General features: G+C 38.3%; 1 protein-coding gene across 1 annotated transcript in view; it reads left to right on the forward strand.

Moving 5' to 3' along the window:
* Positions 1–21,929, forward strand: part of PIP4P2 (phosphatidylinositol-4,5-bisphosphate 4-phosphatase 2) — a 59,018-nt gene extending 37,089 nt beyond the window's left edge. Inside the window, exons 6-7 of the mRNA XM_047089006.1 lie at positions 19,414–19,504; positions 20,360–21,929. Coding sequence (XP_046944962.1) covers positions 19,414–19,504; positions 20,360–20,503 — 235 coding nt within the window. The 3' untranslated portion in view covers positions 20,504–21,929. The remainder of the gene's footprint in view (positions 1–19,413; positions 19,505–20,359) is intronic.
* Positions 21,930–25,460: the final 3,531 nt, after the last annotated feature.

A 25,460-nucleotide genomic window follows, 5' to 3' on the forward strand; every position in this document is an offset into this window, starting at 1 on the left:
AGGTTTTTATTGGAGCTGACCACACAGGCACCTATTACATGGCACATACCAAATTTCCAAACTCTCAGAAGGAAAGCATTCAATATTCAGCATAAACCATATTGTTTGCACAAACAATTTAGGCACGGTAAGCCATTCTTATCAGTTAGGGAATTGTGGGAACATTTTAGAAATTTAGGTTCACAGATGCTAGCCAAGGGTCCCATCTTGAAAGCAGACCTTTCAAAGGAGAGCTATCTCAGGCTTGCTATACATTGACTCTTCCTGCACAGTATTTATTTTGATAACAAAATTTTAATTTGAAAATTATTGTTGTCCACTTATGTGTGTGAATTGTAACTTAAGCTAAGGAAATGAAACTGCAGTGTTTTGACAGGTCAGGTTTTTTTTTATAAAAAATTTTTTTTTAATGTTTATTTTTTTGAGAGTGAGAGAGACAGAGTGCAAGCAGAGGAGAGGCAGAATCTGAAACAGGCTCCAGGCTCTGAGCTGTCAGCACAGATCCTGACGCGGGGCTCGAACTCACAAACCGTGAGGTCATGACCTGAGCTGAAGTCAGATGCTTAACTGACTGAGCCACCCAGGCACCCTGACAGGTCAACTTTTAACATTGAAAATATGGGTTCATAGTTTAATTGGTGTGGTCCCTAGTTTGATATAAAAACCGTATCTATTTTGAGGAAATCCTAAGAATGATTTCTAGGAGAAAAGAATTGAAGTGTCTGAATAGAATGTATGTAATAAAATCTATTTATCTCTGCTAGATCTAATTCCAACTCAATATAGCCCCATAAGAATAACTTTTTACAGCATATTTCTAGCTTCAAAGGAACAGATACTTCCTTTTTTATTTGTGAAATTAATCAACTGAATTCTTAACTTTGTTGAATCCAGTAGAAGTCTGTATGCGGAGAGGCAAAGTGGATAAACCCAATAAGCACACAAAAAAATATATACTTTAGAGGCACTCCCCACACATGTACGTGAATATGTATGTGAATGATCCAGATTTCTTTTTTTTTTAATGTTTATTTATTTTTGAGAGAGAGAGAGAGTGAGTGGGGGAGGGACAGAGAGTGGGAGACACAGAAACCAAAACAGGCTCCAGGCTCCAAGCTGTCAGCCCGGAGCCCAATATGGGGCTTGAACTCACAAACCATGAGATCATGACCTGAGCCAAAGTCGGACGCTTAACCGACTGAGCTGCCCAGGCGCCCCTGAATGATACAGATTTCTGAGTGTTATTTCTGTTTTCACAAAAAGGAAAATATTAAATTGCAAACTGTCTTCACCAAGATCACTAAAAATTCTGTGGAAGATAAAAAGCAGAAACTTTTTGTGATTAGCAGATTGTATGCTAAGCACAGTGATGGTTACTTTATATACAGAGATACCCGAACTGTAATCCTTTCAGCAATCCTGGAATGCAGGAATTATTATCCTCATTTTACAGATGAGGAACTGTTAGAGAGGTTAAGGATTTTGCTCAAATGACTTGGGTAATTATTTTAGAACAGTGGCAATATTTTGCTGATAATAAAGAAGTATTGAATGTCTAGATAGTCTATGATTGGTTAAAATATCACAAGACAGTGTATTAATGTTAAGAAGAATTTATATCAATTACTTAAGGAACAACTTGCATAGACATTTCACATGGAATAAGTCTGCTTAAATATCATTCTTAAAGGAACATTTATGGAATTGGGATCACATGCTAACCATGGGAGGACTCAGGACATCCGTTACTTGTTTGAGTAAAGATACTGCTGTCACATGAACACTCATGGCTTCTTGTCTACATTTTCTTTTCCCTTGGAATGTTTTTCTTCGTAACAAAATGATGAGACATCTGTTGCGATACGATTCTAAGGAATATTGTTTCTTTAAACACAAATATAAAATACCCTAAAACTATTTTTAAGTTCTAGGAGTTACTAAATCATCACTAGGAAACCATCACAGAACATGTGCTGGAAAGCTTCCCCCAGGGGCCTCCAGAGACCAAGGAGCGTTTTTTCATGTCACTGTTTCTTACTCATGCAGTGAGTGGGGCTGTTGTAGCCGAAGGTGAGGTTGCTCTTTCAGGTGGGCAGCTTGTGGCCACTGCAGGACAGGAGCTGTAGTCCTAGCCCTCTGAGAGTCCTACTCGTACCCTATCATTATAACCGTCCTCAGGCTGGTAGAGACGGCGGGTTAATCCACGGTGATTATCACTGAATATCATTTCTCTGTCTCAGTGATGTACTCCTTTGTGGATCACCTTCTGACGTTTTAAATAGTGGTGGACTCTTCCTCTCTTTCATTTTGCTGTTTAGTGCTTGCTTTTATAATTCTCCGTGAATTCAGTAAACAGTCCTGCACCAGGTACTGGGCACTTGAAATAAAAGATACAACCTTGCCTTCGGGGAACTTATTCTTGTGGGTATAGGGAAGAGAATAGGCAACTAGAGTAAAGTTTTTTTTTATTTATTTTTTTTTCAACGTTTATTTATTTATTTGGGACAGAGAGAGACAGAGCATGAACGGGGGAGGGGCAGAGAGAGAGGGAGACACAGAATCGGAAACAGGCTCCAGGCTCTGAGCCATCAGCCCAGAGCCTGACGCGGGGCTCGAACTCACGGACCGCGAGATCGTGACCTGGCTGAAGTCGGACGCTTAACCGACTGCGCCACCCAGGCGCCCCAAGAGTAAAGTTTTTTAAGTGCTTTGGAAGAGATACACCCTGCCTTTTCTGTTCTCAGGAGCCCTCCCCCCAGATTGGAGGGAAAGGGAACTTAAGACTTCCAGGAGGGGGGTATATGAAGTAAGTCATTCAAGATGAGTGGGAATGATGTGAAAGAGACTGCAGGATGTTTCCTTGTAGAAGGAGCTACCTGTGCAGAGGCACAGTGGAGTCAAAGTGTAGACGTGGTATTAAGGAAATGGAATAAATAGGATTGAATGTGAAGGTATAAGAGAGAGATTGCGCTGAAGGATGGCTTTATATCTGAGGGGCTATAGAACCACTCACTAAGACAGGGAATCTAGCATCTAGAAGAACTAGGTCTGGAAGAAAGATGCTACATTCATTTTGAACATATTAGATACAAAGACAGTCTAGGTTTGCCAGATTGGCTAAGTCTTCATCCCTTGAACTTCAGAGCCATCCACTTTTCAAACTACTGATCCTGGATCAATATGGCCATGACTTCTCCCTTCCTTTACCAAGATAACTGACAGCTGAAAGAATTCTGTGTTGGTTATCTTTTTACAAAAGTATAGCTTTACACTTCAACAAAACCCTGGCTTAATACTCCGGTTGGAAGTGTCCCTCATTAACTCCCTCTTCCGTTCTCCAAAATAATGATCTCCAGATATTTACTGTTCCTCTTAGGCTCCCATCCCTCACGCTACTACTCTCGCAGGCTCAGCAGATGAGTCGCCTTCTGCCTCCGATATGATCGAACCTATCTGTGAACTCCCTCGTCTTTGCGCTGCCTGCCTGTACGCTGTGTGCCCTTCACTTCCTCTTCACACAGGGAGGGGGTCTCTTCCTCTCCGTGCTTTTCCCTTCCCTTAATCACGGCACCCATTCGCTCTGGAGTGAAGTGCAGTTAGCCATCATCCCCACTAGGCCACTGAATTGTGATAAAATTCACATCGCCGTTGCAAATTCTAATAGGTCTGTTCAGTCCCCATCCTGTTTGTTTTCTCTGTAGTGAGTATTAGGTTCTTGTTGATCATCTTCTTTTCTTCCTTACAATTTGTTCTTTGCGTGAAGTCCAGGTACCACTTTTTCCTGGTTTCCTCCCATTTCTGAACACATTACTTTGCTCTCTCCTTTGTTGATTTCACTTTCTCTTCCAAGTTGTTAAATATTGCTCTTCTTGCGGGTTGCAACTTGACTACACTGTATCCTGGTTTTCTCATAGTTTCTTCTGCCATTTGTATACCATGAAATCGCAACCAAAATGCCACTGAATCACCCCAGATCTCTCTTTGGAGGTTCGGATATAGATATACAATCTGTATTCGCTTTTTTTCCCTGTAGTTATTTCAACCTGGGTGTCCACAGGCATCTCAAATGGTCATATCCAACTTCCTTACCCCACTCTACTAAGTTTCCTTGTATGTTGGTGAGTATATTATACTAATGGATGTTATCCCGTCTGCCCAGCTGACCACGCCAGAAATCCGAATGTATCTTTACTCTCCGTATCCAAATGGAAGCAATTCTGTTCCCTGTCAATTCTGTCTCTTGACATTTCAATTCTGTTCTCTTATTCTCACTATTCTTGCTTGAGTTCACGCGTTTAAGGTCCCTCTCCAGGACTGTGATCATAGCTTTGTAATTTATCTCTTGGCCTTCAGTCTCTCTGTTCTCTATCCATCTATTAGAGAATGACCCCAGATACAAATGTGATTTTAAACTCTTTGTCTTCACATGTTTTCGTAGCTCCGAAATTCACAGTCATGGCATACAGTTGTGCAAGTTGTATACTTCACAACGAGGTGCTGTTTTCATTGTTATCCTAGGTTTGTCTATATATGTGGCATATAAACTATCCTGAGGAAGGATATATTCTACTTATCGACATAAATGCACCGTATGGATTATTATAGGATAGGCCCATTGCCTAAAATCCAAAATCAAACTCCAATTTTCTTAGCAAGGTTTAGGTATTTGCCCCCAGGTGTAGGTATTTGCCTGACTTCCCTAGTGTTATCTTTATTATGCACCTTTACACACGACCCACTATGGGCCAACTTCAACAAATTCTTCTACTTCTATAAATATACAATAGAGTTTCTTGCTTCCGTCCCTAATCCTCATCCTGCTAGGCCTGGGATGACCTGGCTAGTCCCTTTCTCATTATTATAAATCTGGAAAATCCCTACCTAACTTTACATATTAGCTCATACAGCCCTTGCTTCCACTGCTCTCCTCTCCTACTCTCCTACAGAAACCTTCTCCAGAAGAAAGGTTATTCCGCTGCTTGTTTTTTGAACAAAATTCTTACTTTGTTCATACCTGAACAATGCCACTGTTACCTGCTAAAATGACTTACTTACTTTCTCATCTATCCACATCTTATCCTATCCTTAAGCCTCACCTAATAAAACCTTCCCTGGTGACTTCCTCTGAAAATTGTGCTGTAAATAACATTGCTTGGCATCGCCTTCATTTTCTACATGTTCTTTATACTGCTCGTGGCCCATAAGGGGAATATTGTGAAGGGGAAGGTTAATAATTTGAAGAGTGGATAGTTACATGTTAGGGAAGTATTGCATGATCTTTTCCTTTTGGGAGATTCAGTCTCCATATTTTGCATATTAGAGTCTCTTGACTTTCACATTCAGTAAAATGAAAGACTAGTTAATAATTATACCAAACATCCTTTTAAAGGCATAGCTCAGTTCCTATGAAAGTTAAGAAAATACCTAGGGACCAGCAATAAAGAGGAAATGGCAATCAGGATTGTCATTTCGAATATCCTGAGAGTATTTGCCAATAATAGGGGTCCACAGCCTTGGGTTTCCATGTTCAGATGAAGAACAAGAGAAAGGCCTTGGCCTTGCAGAAAGTGGAGAATTGGAATACCATCTTTTGTCCCCAGAGAAAGTCCTTCATGGTCCATGAAAAGAGTAGTCAGGAAAAAAATCCACCAGGAAAGGAATATTACAAAGTACAGGTTTTAGAAGAACAATGACTTTGAGCCTTATATTTTACTCTTTTATATGGTCTAGGAAAACCCAGTCCCAGAAATCAACTTAAAGTGGTTTAGGGTTTGCCTCATTCTAGGGAGCCTAAGAAAGACAAGTGAAAATTCTCTGTGGATGAAGCCACCCCTAAACCATTCTTATGGCTTTCTTACATTAAGATTACCAAAATAAATTTTTCAACAAAATTTACCAACCACGTGAGGAAACAAGGTCCTATAAGCAGAATCAGCATCAATAACAAACAGTATAATTAGACTCCCAAGGACTTCACATATAATTATTAGTTATAGAATGTGTTATAATCATGTGTAAAATGTTTAAGAAAATAGAAATTTGAAAACAGATAGTCGATAAAAAAATGAACAAGCACACACTTGAACCTGTACACAAATTTGCATAGCAACTTTATTCTTTATAGACCCGAATTGGGAACAACCCAGATATCCTTCCATGGGTGAATGGTTATACAAACTGTGGTACTTCCCTACCTTGAAATACTACTTAGCAATGAAAGGAATGAGCTATTGACACATGCAACAGCTTGCATGAATCTTGAGGAATTTATGTTGAGTGAGAGAAAAAAAAGTCCCACCAGGTTGCCTACAGTATGATTCCATTTATGTAACATTTGAAATGGTGAAATTTTAGAAATGGAGAACAGATTAGTGAGTACAGACAATAGGCAGGTGGGAGGGATGTGGGTATGGTTATGAAAGGATCTTTGTAGTGTTGGAACTGTTCCGTATGTTGACTGTGGTAATGGATACTTAAACCCACACATGTGATAAGATTGTGTAGAATTAAACACACACATACACAAAAGAGTATAGGTAAAGAAGGAAATCTGAGTGTCAGTGGATTGTATCAGTGTCAATATCCTCGTCATAGATACTGTACTGTAGTTTGCCAGATGTTACCACTGGATACATAGCACCAAAAATGCATGCGATCTCTCTATATTATTTCTTACAACTGCTTATGAATCTACAGTTGTCTTAAAATAAAACATTTACCTAACAAAAGCAACAACCAGGTAGATTTAAAAGAAACAATAAAACATACAGAAATTGAAAGTTAACAGAAATCAAAATGCAGTAGACAGGTTAAGCAGAAGATTAAGCTGAAAACCAACGTTGTAGATTAGAAGATAGAGATAAGGAAATTACCCAGAATCCATCAGGGACACAGAGGTGACAGTAATATTAGGAGAAATATATATGAGAACATTCAAAATATATCTGAAGGCAAAAACAGAGAATGAGATGGGTGGGGCATTTTGAAGAGCTAATCCCTGAAGATTTTCAGATCTATGAAAGGTACAAGCCTTTGGATTTGAAGAGAACAATGAAATCCATGCGAAATGAGCAAATGCATTATAGTGAAATTGCAGAAAACCTAAGATACATAGAAAATATTAAAATCAAAGAAAGAAAAGAGAGATTTTTTTTTGAGATTTAATTTTTTTAAAGTAATCTTCACACCCAATGTGGGGCTTGAACTCACACGCCTACGATCGAAAGTCTCATGCTCCACCAACTGAGCCAGTTGCCCAAGACAGATTTTTACTATAAAAAGGATGACAGTTTTGCCCACAAATATCTCAACAGCAACAATGGAAGCCAAAAAATAAATTTAAAAATACTTCATTAAGAGAAATTAACTATCAAACTGGTATTATAGAACTATCTAAACCATAATAGAATAATGGAGGCAAAATAAAAGTGTTTTCAAATGCAGAACCAATGAACCAACAAACAACAACAAAAAATCCAGAACGTTTACTATCTTGATATCCTTACTGAAGAAACTGCTAAAAAGTAATTTAGGGAAAATGGAAAAATATCCCAGAAGATGGTTCTACAAGGCAAGAAGAAAAGGTAAACGAAGACATTGTAAACAGCCATAAAGAATGTTGAATAAAATAGCAAAATAACAGTAATGGTAATATTAATGCTGATTAATTTATAGAAATAAAAATACAACAGAACTAAAATATTCTTTTTTGAGAGACAGGGTGTGAACAGGGGAGGGGCAGAGAGAAAGAGAGACACAGAGTCTAAAGCAGGCTCTAGGCTCTGAGCTGTCAGCACAGAGCCCGGTGCAGGGCTCGAACTCATGAACCTTGAGATCGTGACCTGAGCCAAAGCCAGACACTTAAGTGACTGAGCCACCCAGGTGCCCCATAACAGAACTGAAATATTGGAGAACAAGAACATGTAAGCTGGGAGCGAATATTTGAAGTTAAAACTTCCTAAGATTCTTGTATTTATTGGGAAGGTAGATTTACTAAATGATTTTAGTTTTTAAATGTTAGGTATGTTAAAATTTTATATGCAGCTACTAAATTAGTAGAAATAAATTGTAAACCTTTCTAAATGTAGGGGGAAAATAAACTAAAAGAATCAAAGTTAATCCACAAGAAATCCAGAAAAGAGGGTAGAAAAGCATAGAAAATAAAGAAACCATAGAAAACAAAATAAAAGAGCAGAAATAATCCATATATATATACATCAGTTGTCAGAGTATGTGTAATTAGACTAAACTTATCAGTAAGACTTGCCAGAAATTATCAGACTAGACTGAAGCCCATCTGTGCAATCTGAAAAAAGAAATACACGAAATACAGGAGCATAGGATGGAAGTTAAAGGAGGGAAAAAGATCAAATCATGAAACCCTCAGCAAAGGAAAGATATACCAGGCAAACACTAACCAACGTTAAAATAGTAATATTAATATTAGTTAAAAGAGCGGACTGCTGTTCTCTTCCTTTTATCAGAGGAACTGACCACCCAGCTAACCATATTTTCTAGCCTCTCTTGCAGAAGGTTGTAGCCATGTATTTAAGTTAAGGCCAATGGAATACGGACACAAGTGATGAGTGCAGCTTCCTTATACTCTCCTGAAAGGCAAAACTACTTGCCTTAATTTTCTCTCCCCTCTTCCATGTGACTGAAAAAGTCACCTACAGCAGGAGCCTTGTCACCCGTTGCATCTGGCAATGACAGTTAATCATGGAACCATGCTGTCTACCAACCCTAAGCTGTATTTACCTTTGAATTCTTTTCTGCAAGAGAAATAAACTTTTTTAAGCTACTGTATTCTGGATGTCTCTATGATAGGATTCTAGCAGGTACTTAAGTATCTCATATGCTTTAGGGTAAAAAGAATTATTATTATGGTCACTTCATAAAAAACATAAATTTTGAATTTGTATGCACCACATAACTTCAAAATAAGTAAAATAAAAATTGATAATTATAAGGGCTGTACTCCTGTAGACATAAATATGAAAAGGTAAACTCTAATACTTTTAGAAGACTTTAAAAATATTTTTATGACAGGTAGGAAAGAATTTCCTACACAAGGCAACAAAAAGCCCAAACCTGAAAAGAAAATATTGATAATTTTTACTATATTAGAATTACTTTATGGGGCGTGTGGTGGCTCAGTCGGTTAAGCGTCGGACTTCGACTGAGGTCATGATCTCACAGTTCGTGAGCTCGAGCCCCGCATCGGGCTGTGTGCTCACAGCTCAGAGCCTGGAGCCTGTTTCGGATTTTGTGGCTCCCTCTCTCTCGCTGCCCCTCCCCCACTTGCGCTCTGTGTGTGTCTCTCTCTCTCAAAAATAAATACACATTAAAAAAAAATAAAAAAAAAAAGAATTACCTTACATTACATTGATTTCATGACTAAAAACTCATTGTCCAAAGATGTTATTAAAAATGAATTTTAGAAACCACAGGCCAGAATCCTCACCAACTGTACCAAGTTGGAACTGCCACTACTATCACGGATTTCACCTCATTGCTGTTTGCAAGATCCCTGGTGGATGTAGTTTAAAAATTTTTAATAGCCAAGACTTCACTCAGTTATTGGCACAGTCTGTGAAGCATGGCTTTGAGACAGTATACGAGGTTACTAAAACGTGTATGCGCATAAGCTTTGTAAAGTGTCCGGGAGCAGGACACTGGCACCAGCGTGTGACTAGCACCCCCTGCTGGACTGAGGTCCACTTGCATGCTCTCCTCCAGTGGCTGTATCAAGTCCTTACTCAGATGGGTTCACCTCACAATCCTGTAACATCTGAGTCTTAAATGGCCTCAGGCTTCTGCCTCTTGAAAACTGTTGAGCCCCTCCTGTACCCAAAGGGTGGATGAGGCAGACATGATCGAGAACCCACAAAGGAACTTTGGTGATACTTGACCTCTGTGACCAATTGTTGGATTTGGAGATGAAAGCAAAACAAAACGAAACAAAAAAACCTTGGTAACATACCGTCAGTACCAAGAACCTGTTTAGTTTACGTTGTAATTCTACAATCAACTAAAATGTGTACTTTTAGCAGAACTTTGTGTATAGTTAAAGGAGAGATGGCCAAGCCAGGGACAGATTACCTATTTGAGAAACGGTCCTAACAGATTCTTTTGTGTGTGGCACTTTAAGGTCATCTTTTGGCAGAAGTTTAGCATTAATAATCTTTCTGAAGTGTGTTTTAATCAGGTTTAGAACCCATGTTGAGTCTTCTTTTCATGGGTTTTCATAATATTTCTAAATTATTTGTTTAATAATTTTTTAAAGTTTACTTTTATTTATTTTGAGAGAGAAAGAGAGAGAGCGAGAGAGTGTGAGTAGGGGAGTTACAGAGAGGGGGGTGGAGAGAGAATCCCAAGCAGGCTCCGTGCCATCAGAGAAGAGCCCTGCATGCGGACTCCATTCCATGAACCGTGAGATCATCACCTGAGCTGAGGTCATGAGTCAGATGCTTAACCGACTGAGCCACCCAGGCCCCCTGGGTTTTGTTTGTTTTTTAAGTAAAAGTTAATCTTGCTGATTAAAAAAAATAGGCTAAAAGAAGATATAGACAGTGTATATAGCTGCCTGGAATAGTATGCAGATTATGTAAATATCATCTGTGAATCAGTAAGCTGAAGACAGCCCAAAACAAAGAGATGATAATATGAACAAGCACTTAATAGAAAAAGAAAACCAGTAGTCAGCTAATGTTTGAAAAGATGTTCTCTCTTGCTAGAAATCAGGGATATATATGTTAAAACCGCAGTGAAATACCATTCACACCCATGAAATTGTCAAGCATGGAAACAATACCAAGTTGAAGTGTTGATGTGGGAGGAGCATTGGAAGCTCTCATATAAAGAGAGTAGGGATATAAATTTAGCATTTATTCAAGTTGAAGATATGTCTACAATACAACCCAGCAATTCTGTTCCTAGGAATATGTTTGACAAATTCCTGCATATGTATGTAGGAAATATAAAGGAGTGTTCAAAGCAGCATTGTTATAATAGCAAAAAGTTAAGGAAAAAAAAAAACCCTTGACTCTCCATCAATAGGGAGAATGAGTAAACTGGCACTTCTGTGGTAATGAACTAGATCTCTACATATCCACGTATGAGTATGGAAGAGTCTCATGTAGAGTATTCAGCAAACAAAAAAGGGCAAGTCACAAACGTGTACTTTAGCATGTGCACATACAAAGTTTTAACAACATGCAAAACAATACATATTGCATACAGATTCCACCTGTGTAATAAATGTATATGAGCTTTTTCAATCTATGCAATAGGTGCTTGTTGGTCATTGCTCTATCCTGGCGATAACATGGCACTTGAGGTGTAGAGTAGCAATAGGTTATTTTTTTTCCTGGGGAGACTTCCCAGAGGTAGTGACTGTAAATTGGGTGATGAAAAATGAGCATGGGGAATTAGGAAGATGGCGGCGTAGGAGGACGCTGGGCTCACCGCGCGTCCTGCTGATCACTTAGATTCCACCTACACCTGCCTAAATAACCCAGAAAACCGCCAGAGGATTAGCAGAACAGAGTCACCGGACCCAAGTGCAGACGAGAGGCCCACGGAAGAGGGTAGGAAGGGCGGCGAGGCGGTGCGCGCTCCACGGACTGGCGGGAGGGAGCCGGGGCGGAGGGGCGGCTCGCCGGCCAAGCAGAGCCCCCGAGTCCGGCTTGCAAAAGCGGAGGGGCCTGACGGACTGTGTTCCGACAGCAAGCGCGACTTAGCGTCTGGGAGGTCATAAGTTAACAGCTCTGCTCAGAAAGCGGGAAGGCTGGAGGACAAAGGGAGGGTGAGCTGCGGAGCCCCCGGACGACAGAGCTCAGTTTGGCGGGGAACAAAGGCGCTCTCCAGCGCCATCTCCCCCGCCCATCCCCCAGCCAAAATCCCAAAGGGAACCGGCTCCGGCCAGGGAAATTGCTCGCTCCGCGCGAACACCCAACTCTGTGCTTCTGCGGAGCCAAACCTCCGGCAGCGATCTGACTCCCTCCGGCTGCACAGGGCCCCTCCTGAAGTGGATCACCTAAGGAGAAGCGAGCTAAGCCTGCCCCCCCTGCCGCCGTGCACCTTGCCTTCCCACCCCAGCTAATACGCCAGATCCCCAGCATCACAAGCCTGGCAGTGTGCAAGTAGCCCAGACGGGCCACGCCACCCCACAGTGAATCCCGCCCCTAGGAGAGGGGAAGAGAAGGCACACACCAGTCTGACTGTGGCCCCAGCGGTGGGCTGGGGGCAGACATCAGGTCGGACTGCGGCCCCGCCCACCAACTCCAGTTATACACCACAGCACAGGGGAAGTGCCCTGCAGGCCCTCACCACACCAGGGACTATCCAAAATGACCAAGCGGAAGAATTCCCCCCAGAAGAATCTCCAGGAAATAACAACAGCTAATGAGCTGATCAAAAAGGATTTAAATAATATAACAGAAAGTGAATTTAGAATAATAGTCATAAAATTAATCGCTGGGCTGGAAAACAGCATACAGGACAGCAGAGAATCTCTTGCTACAGACATCAGGGGACTAATGAACAGTCACGAGGAGCTGAAAAACGCTTTAAAGGAAATGGAAAACAAAATGCAAACCGCCACAGCTCGGATGGAAGAGGCAGAGGAGAGAATAGGTGAACTAGAAGATAAAGTTATGGAAAAAGAGGAAGCTGAGAAAAAGAGAGATAAAAAAATCCAGGAGTATGAGGGGAAAATTAGAGAACTAAGTGATACACTAAAAAGAAATAATTTACGCATAATTGGTATCCCAGAGGAGGAAGAGAGAGGGAAAGGTGCTGAAGGGGTACTTGAAGAAATCATAGCTGAGAACTTCCCTGAACTGGGGAAGGAAAAAGGCATTGAAATCCAAGAGGCACAGAGAACTCCCTTCAGACGTAACTTGAATCGATCTTCTGCACGACATATCATAGTGAAACTGGCAAAATACAAGGATAAAGAGAAAATTCTGAAAGCAGCAAGGGGTAAACGTGCCCTCACATATAAAGGGAGACCTATAAGACTCGTGACTGATCTCTCTTTTGAAACTTGGCAGGCCAGAAAGAATTGGCACGAGATTTTCAGGGTGCTAGACAGCAAAAATATGCAGCCAAGAATCCTTTATCCAGCAAGTCTGTCATTTAGAATAGAAGGAGAGATAAAGGTCTTCCCAAACAAACAAAAACTGAAGGAATTTGTCACCACTAAACCAGCCCTACAAGAGATCCTAAGGGGGACCCTGTGAGACAAAGTACCAGAGACATCACTACAAGCATAAAACATACAGACATCACAATGACTCTAAACCCGTATCTTTCTATAATAACACTGAATGTAAATGGATTAAATGCGCCAACCAAAAGACATAGGGTATCAGAATGGATAAAAAAACAAGACCCATCTATTTGCTGTCTACAAGAGACTCATTTTAGACCTGAGGACACCTTTAGATTGAGAGTGAGGGGATGGAGAACTATTTATCACGCTACTGGAAGCCAGAAGAAAGCTGGAGTAGCCATACTTATATCAGACAAACTAGACTTTAAATTAAAGGCTGTAACAAGAGATGAAGAAGGACATTATATAATAGTTACAGGGTCTATCCATCAGGAAGAGCTAACAATTATAAATGTCTATGCGCCGAATACCGGAGCCCCCAAATATATAAAACAATTACTCATAAACAGAAGCAACCTTATTGATAAGAATGTGGTAATTGCTGGGGACTTTAACACCCCACTTACAGAAATGGATAGATCATCTAGACACACGGTCAATAAAGAAACAAGGGCCCTGAATGAGACACTGGATCAGATGGACTTGACAGATATATTTAGAACTCTGCATCCCAAAGCAACAGAATATACTTTCTTCTCGAGTGCACATGGAACATTCTCCAAGATAGATCATATACTGGGTCACAAATCAGCCCTTCATAAGTTTACAAGAATTGAAATTATACCATGCATACTTTCAGACCACAATGCTATGAAGCTTGAAGTCAACCACAGGAAAAAGTCTGGAAAACCTCCAAAAGCATGGAGGTTAAAGAACACCCTACTCACGAATGAGTGGGTCAACCAGGCAATTAGAGAAGAAATCAAAAAATATATGGAAACAAACGAAAATGAAAATACAACAATCCAAACGCTTTGGGACGCAGCGAAGGCAGTCCTGAGAGGAAAATACATCGCAATCCAGGCCTATCTCAAGAAACAAGAAAAATCCCAAATACAAAATCTAACAGCACACCTAAAGGAAATAGAAGCAGAACAGCAAAGGCAGCCTAAACCCAGCAGAAGAAGAGAAATAATAAAGATCAGAGCAGAAATAAACAATATAGAATCTAAAAAAACTGTAGAGCAGATCAACGAAACCAAGAGTTGGTTTTTTGAAAAAATAAACAAAATTGACAAACCTCTAGCCAGGCTTCTCAAAAAGAAAAGGGAGATGACCCAAATAGATAAAATCATGAATGAAAATGGAATTATTACAACCAATCCCTCAGAGATACAAACAATTATCAGGGAATACTATGAAAAATTATATGCCAACAAATTGGACAACCTGGAAGAAATGGACAAATTCCTGAACACCCACACTCTTCCAAAACTCAATCAGGAGGAAATAGAAAGCTTGAACAGACCCATAACCAGCGAAGAAATTGAATCGGTTATCAAAAATCTCCCAACAAATAAGAGTCCAGGACCAGATGGCTTCCCAGGGGAGTTCTACCAGACGTTTAAAGCAGAGATAATACCTATCCTTCTCAAGCTATTCCAAGAAATAGAAAGGGAAGGAAAACTTCCAGACTCATTCTATGAAGCCAGTATTACTTTGATTCCTAAACCAGACAGAGACCCAGTAAAAAAAGAGAACTACAGGCCAATATCCCTGATGAATATGGATGCCAAAATTCTCAATAAGATACTAGCAAATCGAATTCAACAGCATATAAAAAGAATTATTCACCATGATCAAGTGGGATTCATTCCTGGGATGCAGGGCTGGTTCAACATTCGCAAATCAATCAACGTGATACATCACATTAACAAAAAAAAAGAGAAGAACCATATGATCCTGTCAATCGATGCAGAAAAGGCCTTTGACAAAATCCAGCACCCTTTCTTAATAAAAACCCTTGAGAAAGTCGGGATAGAAGGAACATACTTAAAGATCATAAAAGCCATTTATGAAAAGCCCACAGCTAACATCATCCTCAACGGGGAAAAACTGAGAGCTTTTTCCCTGAGATCAGGAACACGACAGGGATGCCCACTCTCACCGTTGTTATTTAACATAGTGCTGGAAGTTCTAGCATCAGCAATCAGACAACAAAAGGAAATCAAAGGCATCAAAATTGGCAAAGATGAAGTCAAGCTTTCGCTTTTTGCAGATGACATGATATTATACATGGAAAATCCGATAGACTCCACCAAAAGTCTGCTAGAACTGATACATGAATTCAGCAAAGTTGCAGGATACAAAATCAATGTACAGAAATCAGTTGCATTCTTATACACTAACAATGAAGCAACAGAAAGACAAATAAAGAAACTGATCCCATTCACAATTGCACCAAAAAGCATAAAATACCTAGGAATAAATCTAACCAAAGATGTAAAGGATCTGTATGCTGAAAATTATAGAAAGCTTATGAAGGTAATTGAAGAAGATTTAAAGAAATGGAAAGACATTCCCTGCTCATGGATTGGAAAAATAAATATTGTCAAAATGTCAATACTACCCAAAGCTATCTACACATTCAATGCAATCCCAATCAAAATTGCACCAGCATTCTTCTCGAAACTAGAACAAGCAATCCTAAAATTCATATGGAACCACAAAAGGCCCCGAATAGCCAAAGGAATTTTGAAGAAGAAGACCAAAGCAGGAGGCATCACAATCCCAGACTTCAGCCTCTACTACAAAGCTGTCATCATCAAGACAGCATGGTATTGGCACAAAAACAGACACACAGACCAATGGAATAGAATAGAAACCCCAGAACTAGACCCACAAACATATGGCCAACTCATCTTTGACAAAGCCGGAAAGAACATCCAATGGAAAAAAGACAGCCTCTTTAACAAATGGTGCTGGGAGAACTGGACAGCAACATGCAGAAGGTTGAAACTAGACCACTTTCTCACACCATTTACAAAAATAAACTCAAAATGGATAAAGGACCTAAATGTGAGACAGGAAACCATCAGAACCTTAGAGGAGAAAGCAGGAAAAGACCTCTCTGACCTCAGCCGTAGCAATCTCTTACTCGACACATCCCCAAAGGCAAGGGAATTAAAAGCAAAAGTGAATTACTGGGACCTTATGAAGATAAAAAGCTTCTGCACAGCAAAGGAAACAACCAACAAAACTAAAAGACAACCAACGGAATGGGAAAAGATATTTGCAAATGACATATCGGACAAAGGGCTAGTATCTAAAATCTATAAAGAGCTCACCAAACTCCACACCCGAAAAACAAATAACCCAGTGAAGAAATGGGCAGAAAACATGAATAGACACTTCTCTAAAGAAGACATCCAGATGGCCAACAGGCACATGAAAAGATGTTCAGCGTCGCTCCTTATCAGGGAAATACAAATCAAAACCACACTCAGGTATCACCTCACGCCAGTCAGAGTGGCCAAAATGAACAAATCAGGAGACTATAGATGCTGGAGAGGATGTGGAGAAACGGGAACCCTCTTGCACTGTTGGTGGGAATGCAAATTGGTGCAGCCGCTCTGGAAAGCAGTGTGGAGGTTCCTCAGAAAATTAAAAATAGACCTACCCTATGACCCAGCAATAGCACTGCTAGGAATCTACCCAAGGGATACAGGAGTACTGATGCATAGGGGCACTTGTACCCCAATGTTCATAGCAGCACTCTCAACAATAGCCAAATTATGGAAAGAGCCTAAATGTCCATCAACTGATGAATGGATAAAGAAATTGTGGTTTATATACACAATGGAATACTACGTGGCAATGAGAAAAAATGAAATATGGCCTTTTGTAGCAACGTGGATGGAACTGGAGAGTGTGATGCTAAGTGAAATAAGCCATACAGAGAAAGACAGATACCATATGGTTTCACTCTTATGTGGATCCTGAGAAACTCAACAGGAACCCATGGGGGAGGGGAAGGGAGAAAAAAAAAAAGACGTTAGAGTGGGAGAGAGCCAAAGCATAAGAGACTGTCAAAAACTGAGAACAAACTGAGGGTTGATGGGGGGTGGGAGGGAGGGGCGGGTGGGTGATGGGTATTGAGGAGGGCACCTTTTGGGATGAGCACTGGGTGTTGTATGGAAACCAATTTGTCAATAAACTTCATAAAAAAAAAAAAAAAATGAGCATGGGTTTTCAAAGGAGAATTCATGCGCTGAAATTAATGTGCTACAGCTCACAGAAGAGCTGCTCCAATATTCACTTAGAACCTTTTGATTTATTTAATACAGAATTTTTTTATCATTTAATATATAATTCTAATAAACTGAGTTGGTTTGTAATCCATGGCAGATTACACTGCCAGAGGCCGATACACAGGTAAATGAGAAATGATAGCCAGCTGTGAGGTATAAAGGCAGGGCAAACCACCAAATGCTTGCATAAGAATTAAAACCAAAAGTAGTCTAAGGCTAAATATAACATAAAGGCAATGAATCATATGCCCTGGTAACTCTAGATAGCAACATATACTATGCTGACGATGACCTCAGGTTATCCAGACGTTTATGTTTCAGTTCAAGAATTCAGGAATATTTATGATATATATTTGCAATGATAGTCATAACATTTTTAAAAAATATTTGGAACTTAAAGGAAACCATTTTTCTGTTCTGCAAAGTGAACCTGTTTGGAATTGCAACTTTCTAAAGTATGCCTAGCAAGTAATGTATTTCTGTATTTCGTTTATTCAGCATACATTCCTTGAGCACTTATATATGTGCTAATATATTTATGCTTAGGAAAAATAGAAAGTGCTAATTTGGCTGTGTGATCTCTGCTGTGCTTGTATCATTTTGAAAATTACAAAAATTAGAAGTATAAATAACTAAAAACTTTTGGATTTAAAACTTCAGTTGATGGGGCGCCTGGGTGGTGCAGTCGGTTAAGCGTCCGACTTCAGCCAGGTCACGATCTCGCGGTCCGTGAGTTCGAGCCCCGCGTCGGGCTCTGGGCTGATGGCTCAGAGCCTGGAGCCTGTTTCCGATTCTGTGTCTCCCTCTCTCTCTGCCCCTCCCCCGTTCATGCTCTGTCTCTCTCTGTCCCAAAAATAAATAAACGTTGGAAAAAAAAAATTAAAAAAAAAAAACTTCAGTTGAGAAGTATGATAATAGTATATGCTTTTATGAATTTCCCATAGGCTTCTTGGAGTATGTATTAAAAGATTTTGAAAAGTTAAATCTCTTTAATCTTGTAATCCTAATTCTAAATATTTATCTTGAGAAAACAAAGAAAACTAAGGAGAATGCTTAAAAAAATTTTTTTAAACGTTTATTTATTTTGGAGAGAGAGACAGAGACAAAGCATGAGCAGGGAAGGGGCAGAGAGAGAGGGAGACACAGAATCCGAAGCAGGCTCCAGGCTCTGAGCTGTCAGCACAGAGCCCGACATGGGGCTCGAACTCACAAACTGCAAGATCATGACCTGAGCCGAAGTTGGATGCTTAACTGACTAAGCCACCCAGGCACACCAAGGAGAATGCTCTTAAATGATGTTTACCTGGCATTATTTACAGTAATGAAAACCCTAAATATCCAGTAGCAAAGAATTGGTTAACTTATGTTATATTCATCCATCAGAATTCCAATTTGAGGATACTTAATGACAGAAAAATACTTATGCTAGGTTGGTAAATTGCAAAAATAAAAAATAAAAAAATGGCTGGAGGAAAATATGCCAAAATACTAGGTGACTAAAGTAATGGGATTAGAGGTAATTGCCTTTATCCTTTTTATTCTTTACTCTGTTTTCCAAATTTTCTAAAGTAAATATAGTAACTGTTATAACTGCAAAAAATCAAGTGCAATTTGCAAGATAGCATGTATTTTCCATCTTAGAATACATTTTTTGAAATCTATTTTTATCTTGGAAGATCATTACTGACCATAGTCGTCCTTTTGTGGATACGGTCAATAACCAAGACTTGAACTTTGTTTGAAGCCACAATAATGAAATATAATCAATATAATAGGATAGAATAGAAATTATATAATTAATACAATATAATTTACCATTTATGATTTTAACTCATTAAAAATGACATTTTTATGCATGTTCTTGTCTCAAATGGAAGAAATAAATGGAAGCACATATGTCACTAACACCATAGAAGCAAACTCACAGAGATGAAATGGAGAATCTGCGTGTGAATAATGCTCTCTTTTGCTGTCGTGAATTTTCAGTTCTTCAGTGGGTAGTGCGCTCCCACGAAGACGCTGCTGTGCATATATTACCATTGGAATGATCTGTATTTTCATTGGAGTTGGATTAACTGTGAGTACTACTCTACCTCACTGTTAGAATTCTTTCTTCTCAACTTTATCAGTAGTAAATTGATGAGGCCTGAACCTTCAATGATCCCCAAAGAGCTCCCCAGCATATTAGGCCTGGAAGCTTCTGAAGGCCTGTGGGCAGTCTGAAGCCCACTCCGTGGGCCTGTTTTTAATGGAGCTTGCCCATCCTGCGAAACAGTCGTTTGGGGCTCCTCTAAAGGTTGTTGACGTTGGGGACTTTACCACCCATTTAACAGAAGGCCACTGTTTTTATTTAGTGCCATGGCCAAAGCAAAGGCAATACTCAATCAGCTACGAAGTTCTGAAAAACCATTCTCTTTGTTTCTATGAAGCACACATTTATTATCATTTTGGGGATGGCTTATTTTTAGAGGAGACTGAAGCTACATAGTTGGCATGAGGATTATTCGGTCCCAGGAGAAGGAGGAGTTACTGATCTTTTTTGTCTCCATTTACTTCCCATTCTCCTTTGTGTCCCCTCGTCCCATATTATTTAAACACTCCTGTTGTGTCGTATAACACTATGGAGTTCAGATTACAGATTTAAATACTTAAAGTGGGCTTTTTTGTTTGTTTCATAATAATAATAAACTTAATCAAGTGGGCTTTTTTGTTTATTTCGTAAAATTTATAGTTAATGTAACTAACAGTATTGTCTTATTAAAATTTACTCTGTCAGTGATAGTCAACAAATTTGACAACTCATAGTTCATAGGGATTTTATGGCCTCCGGGATAGATTTCATAAAAATCGCATGTAAGCCTATACAAGTTCTCTAAGCAATATTTGCTTAAAGTTTTTGATCTTTTATTACTATATTTGCTTTTTATTTTAGGTTGGCACCCAAGACTTTGCAAGGCGATTTCACGCAACCTATGTTTCTTGGGCAATTGCTTATCTCTTAGGTTTGATCTGTCTTATCCGAGCTTGTTACTGGGGAGCCATAAGAGTGAGTTATCCAGAACATAGTTTTGCGTAAGCTCGCTTATGATTCAGTGATGCAGGTGAGAGTATCTAGCAGTTCTTGATAAGCTACTCTGGACATCTTTAAATCATGTATCCTAATGGATCCCATTCTGGTTTATGTATGAAGTTTCAAGACTTTGCGAGTATTTTATGAACAAATGCTCATTGCACTACATTATATGCAAATAGTTTGTTTTGCTGCTAGGGTTTCAAGCTCCGAATAATAAAACTGTGTCTTCATGTTCTTTTACATCTCTTAAAGGTATTTTTGGATTTGTCACCAAACATTACATATAACATCACCCTTTCGTTATTTTTAAATCAGTTATTCCATTACTTGCTGATCTGTGAGTATTCCCAAGGAGTATTTATAAATGTTTCTACAAAAGCTTCACATTTATACTCACGTTTTAATTAAAAAGTGTCAAAATTGCTTGCTTTAAAATCTAAGCAATATGCATTTTGCTTGAACTGCTTACTGTAACTTTAACCTAAGATCATAGTGACCTTATTCAGGAAGAACAATTGAGTGTACCTTCAAAGACTTGACATTCTTGTCAGATAAAAACCATTTCTAGATACTGTATGCTTGTTTTTTGTTGTTTGTAGAAAGATACAATATTTTGGTAGTAACTTAAAATACAAGAATGAAAATATTTATTTGTCCACAGTTGGAGATAATGTTGGATAAATGTTTTTTCTCAAAGATCACAGGAGTTTTGTCTTTCATTTTTGTCTGCTTTTTTATTTACTAATTATAAAAGTTCTGGTCTAGATTTATGAAACTTAATGTTAATCATCTGTATGTATTCCTTTATAGATGTTGGAGGAAGTATTTCACATAACATGTTTTATAAAACTAACCATTTAAACAAAGATATATTTACACTGGGTTGCCCTCCTTTTCATTAGATCATAACAAATTTTTCCTCTTTGGGCTAATTATGGACTACTTATATGAGAAGAGAGCCTATGACATTTTACACTAGCTAAAATGTGAAGATTAGAGGTAGTTACTCTTATCATTCTTTTCAAATATAGCTGGTCAGATAGTTACCCAATTTATTCCAGAAAGTAGATCAAAGACAAAAAGCAACATAGTTTTCTAAGAATTCACTAGGATTTAAGGAATCAGCTCTCGCACTGCCTATCTTTGCAGTTTTGAAAAAGAAATTGCTTAATTGAGAAGAAATGTTCTAAAGCCTTTAATGTAGTAGAATTAAGATGATGAGATGATATGAGTAAATTAATTGGCTATTCAAGAGGTAAGAATAATAAATTAAAGTATTTATGTTCCTGACTAGTATGAAAATGTACTCATCAGAGAATTTGGAGCAAAATACATGTAAACTTAAAAGAGTAAATGATAAATGTCTAAATGCCGTAGCTCAGGATTATATGTACCTTTGAAAATACACTAATAAAGATTATTGTTCAAATACTGCCTCGTTATATTCCATTTAAAAAAAATAAAATGGTGTGGGGTGCTTGGGTGGGTCAGTTGTCTGTGCTGACAGCGTGAAGCTTGCTTGGGATTCTCTCTCTCCCCCTCTCTCTTTGCCCCTCCCCTAGTCACTCATACACTTTCTTTCTCTTTCTTTCTCTCTCTCAAAATAAGTAAGTAAACATTAAAAAAAATTTAAGAAATAAAAATAAGATGGTGTTTCCAAAATAGATTTGAGTTATTACTCTAAAGACGTTTTCATGTTTAAGAACATATATAATGTTGGGGTGCTTGGTTGTCTCAATAGGTTGAGTGACCTACTTTTGATTTCGGTTCAGGTCATGATCCCAGGGTCATGGGGTTGAGCCCCACATCAGACTCCACATTGAGTGTGGAGCCTGCTTACGATTCTCTCTCTTTCCTCCTCTGCCTCTCTCGCCTGCTCGTGTGCTCTCTCTCTCTAAAATAATAAAAAAAGGAAGAACGTTATATAATGTTTCTTTATCTAATATTCACTTATATTTTTCTAGTATTTTCATGGTTTCCTTTTAAAAATATAGATTTAAAATCTATTTATAATGCACTTGGTGTAAGGTATGAAATAAGAATCTAATTTATTTCTTTTCTTAATGGTTAGTTGTACCTGCATTGTGTATTGAATAACCAACGCATTCCTTTCCCACTAATTTGAAACCCCACATTAAATTGTATGCTGCATGATCTTTTTCCTTTTGGAATATAATTCCACGATAGCAGGAACCTTGGTGATCTTGTTCACTGCCTTATCTCCAGCATTTACAATAGTGTTTAGTATATTTGTGTTCAACAGATTTGTTGTATGGATGAATAAATGATTGAATAAATTAGTGTGTTAAATTCTTATCCCTCGGGTCTGGACTTTATATTTTGTTACAGAATATATAGGTGAATATTCATATAATCTTCTGTTAAATAAAAACTTTCTTAGTAAAACCCCAAAGCAGAAATCATACAAAAGGATTGATAGATTGTATGATTAAAAAACAAAAACACAAAACACTTCTGTGTGAAAAAAAAGTATAACGAAAGCCAAAAGATAAATTGTCTTTCTGAATTAGTAAGAAGAGTTAATCTTTGTAATATAGGAAGGGGCTAAAGGCATGAAAAAAAACTATTCATGAAAGAAGAAATACAAAAAGTAATAACACATAATCAAAGAAAGTGAGTTAAAACATAGAAATACTATTTTTAACCTAGCATATTAACAAAGAATCAAAGAGTGATTAATCCCTGTAATGTTGAGGATATGAGGAAGCACACACACACACACACACACACACACACACACACCACACAGTCTTTGATGTAGTTATTCTGTCTCTAGGAATTTATCCTGAAGGTGTCCTGGATAAAAGAACAAATATATTTGTACAATGATGTTTATCACATTTGTGTTCATACTAGGGATTAAAAGCAAGAAGTCCTTCAACTCAGGAATAAGGGATAGGTGAAATAAGTTATAGTACACTCATAGTATGAAATAATAAGTAGTCATTAACAAAATGATGAAATTTCTCATCTAATTGAATTGGCAATGGCTCATAAAATATTGTGTGACTAAGATTACAAATCAATATGGACAATATAATCTACTTTTTGAAGAAAATGATTTTAGGTGTATGTGTTCAAAAAACTAAGGAAAATTAACACTAAAACATTAACAGGGCTTATTCCTGGGTGATGGAAGATAGTCCAACTTTTTAAAAGTTTCTGTGCCAGATTAACAGTTGGAAAGTTTAAGTTTTGCTCTTGATCAATAGATAAGAATGCTGTGTGATGATCACGTTCCATTTTCATTTAGCCTCTTGAAGTTTTAAAATTTATTAAAATCCAAACCAATGCATTTCATTGATAAAATCTTAAATTTTAAAGTTAACCAGTTATATATTTAGGCTAAGTCCTTTATGAACTAAAATAAATTTTTAATTAAATCACATTTATGAGACTTTGTACCCAGTTTTAGTCAAAGTAGAGCATTTCTTCCAATGCCTGGTACAGATACGAACACAAAAAGGGCTGGGAAAATGTTTTTTGCAAGAATAGATCATAGTCACTAATCAGAAAAGGATTCTTTTTGTCCCCTGCTGTCCAAAGGAGTAAAAGATGGCTTAGTTCTTCTTAGAAAAGAGGGAAACAATGGAACCACGATCAATTATTCTTGAGTAAGTCATGTGTGAGTGTGCATATGTCATTTAGAAGATCCTAATAATGCTGTGTGTCAGGTACAGGGCTGGCCTCACAGCACATGCCGTTTAACAGCCACGGGAAGCCTAGGAAGCACATGTTCCCGTTCCTGTTTCACCAGAAGAAATTGAGTGTCACTCTCTCGTAGATGAGCATTTTAAGTAGGACAGGCATCTGCATTCAAAACAAGCACTCCTGGGTGGTTTGGTGTAGTTTTCCCAGATCCTCCTCTTGAAACACTGCCCTATACCATGCACACACATGATCGCATCCACCTTCTTGGGCATGCATTCACATTTCTTGTATAGAAAAAGCTTTCGTTGGATATGAGTAAATAACACTATTTCCTTTGTTTAGCTTTTGTTTTTAGTTTTGATTTAGCTATACCTGTGCTTGTATGTTATGAAATCATAACCTTTTCCATGTGCATAGTCTCACAAATTACTATAAAATATAAATTTGCACTTATTTGGTAGGTTTGGTACACATGTATACATATATCTATATCTACGTATGATATAAGCACTGACGAAAAAACCCCTAGTGTTTATTGATCTGCCTTACATATATGTTGATACTAAATCTCTATGTCATAGTTATCATGACTCTACCACTGAAGAAGTTCAGAGTGGCTAAATAAAGGTCATTCAGCTTATATGTGATGGCGCCCGCTGGAATCAAACAGTCTGTCTGCCTCCAAAATTTATCTGCTTTCCAGTACAACAGGAGATTTTATCGCACTTTGCTCTGTAGAGAGTAACTTGACTTTTGTGCCCCCTGCTGTTCATTGTCTGTAACTCATTTGTGGAAAGAAAATTGAAAAATGTTTGCCCTCAGTATGTATTTCACAAAGAATAGAATACTTTTGTTTAAAAAATACTTTTATGAATTCGATGTTATATCCAGCTTTAAGAGCATTTTATGTAACAAAATATTACATGTATTTATTTTCTTTATCATATAATATCATAAGACTAGCTAGGAATATCACCTACTAACTGAGGAAATTGACAATGAATTTTAATGTAACTTCTTTTAATATTGATAGCAATATTAAAATGATTGTTAAATAGCACAAGATGCTAAAAAGGGATTTGTGAAGGTTTTTAATTTTTAAAATCCATGTTACATGCTTTGTTCCAAATATAAATAAATACTAAGGTTCTTTATATTTTGATAAATACACATATATTTGACTTGAGGTGGAATACTATGTGAAAAGCAGAAAATAAGAAGCCTATATTCTTTTGGGACTGGCCCACAGACTAAGGTATCAGATAAAGCTACAGGTCTAAGAGGTGAG

Source organism: Lynx rufus, unplaced genomic scaffold, assembly GCF_022079265.1.
Source record: "Lynx rufus isolate CCGP_SWC_20201006 ecotype Redwood Valley unplaced genomic scaffold, mLynRuf1.p SCAF_26, whole genome shotgun sequence".
Lineage (NCBI taxonomy): Eukaryota > Metazoa > Chordata > Mammalia > Carnivora > Felidae > Lynx > Lynx rufus.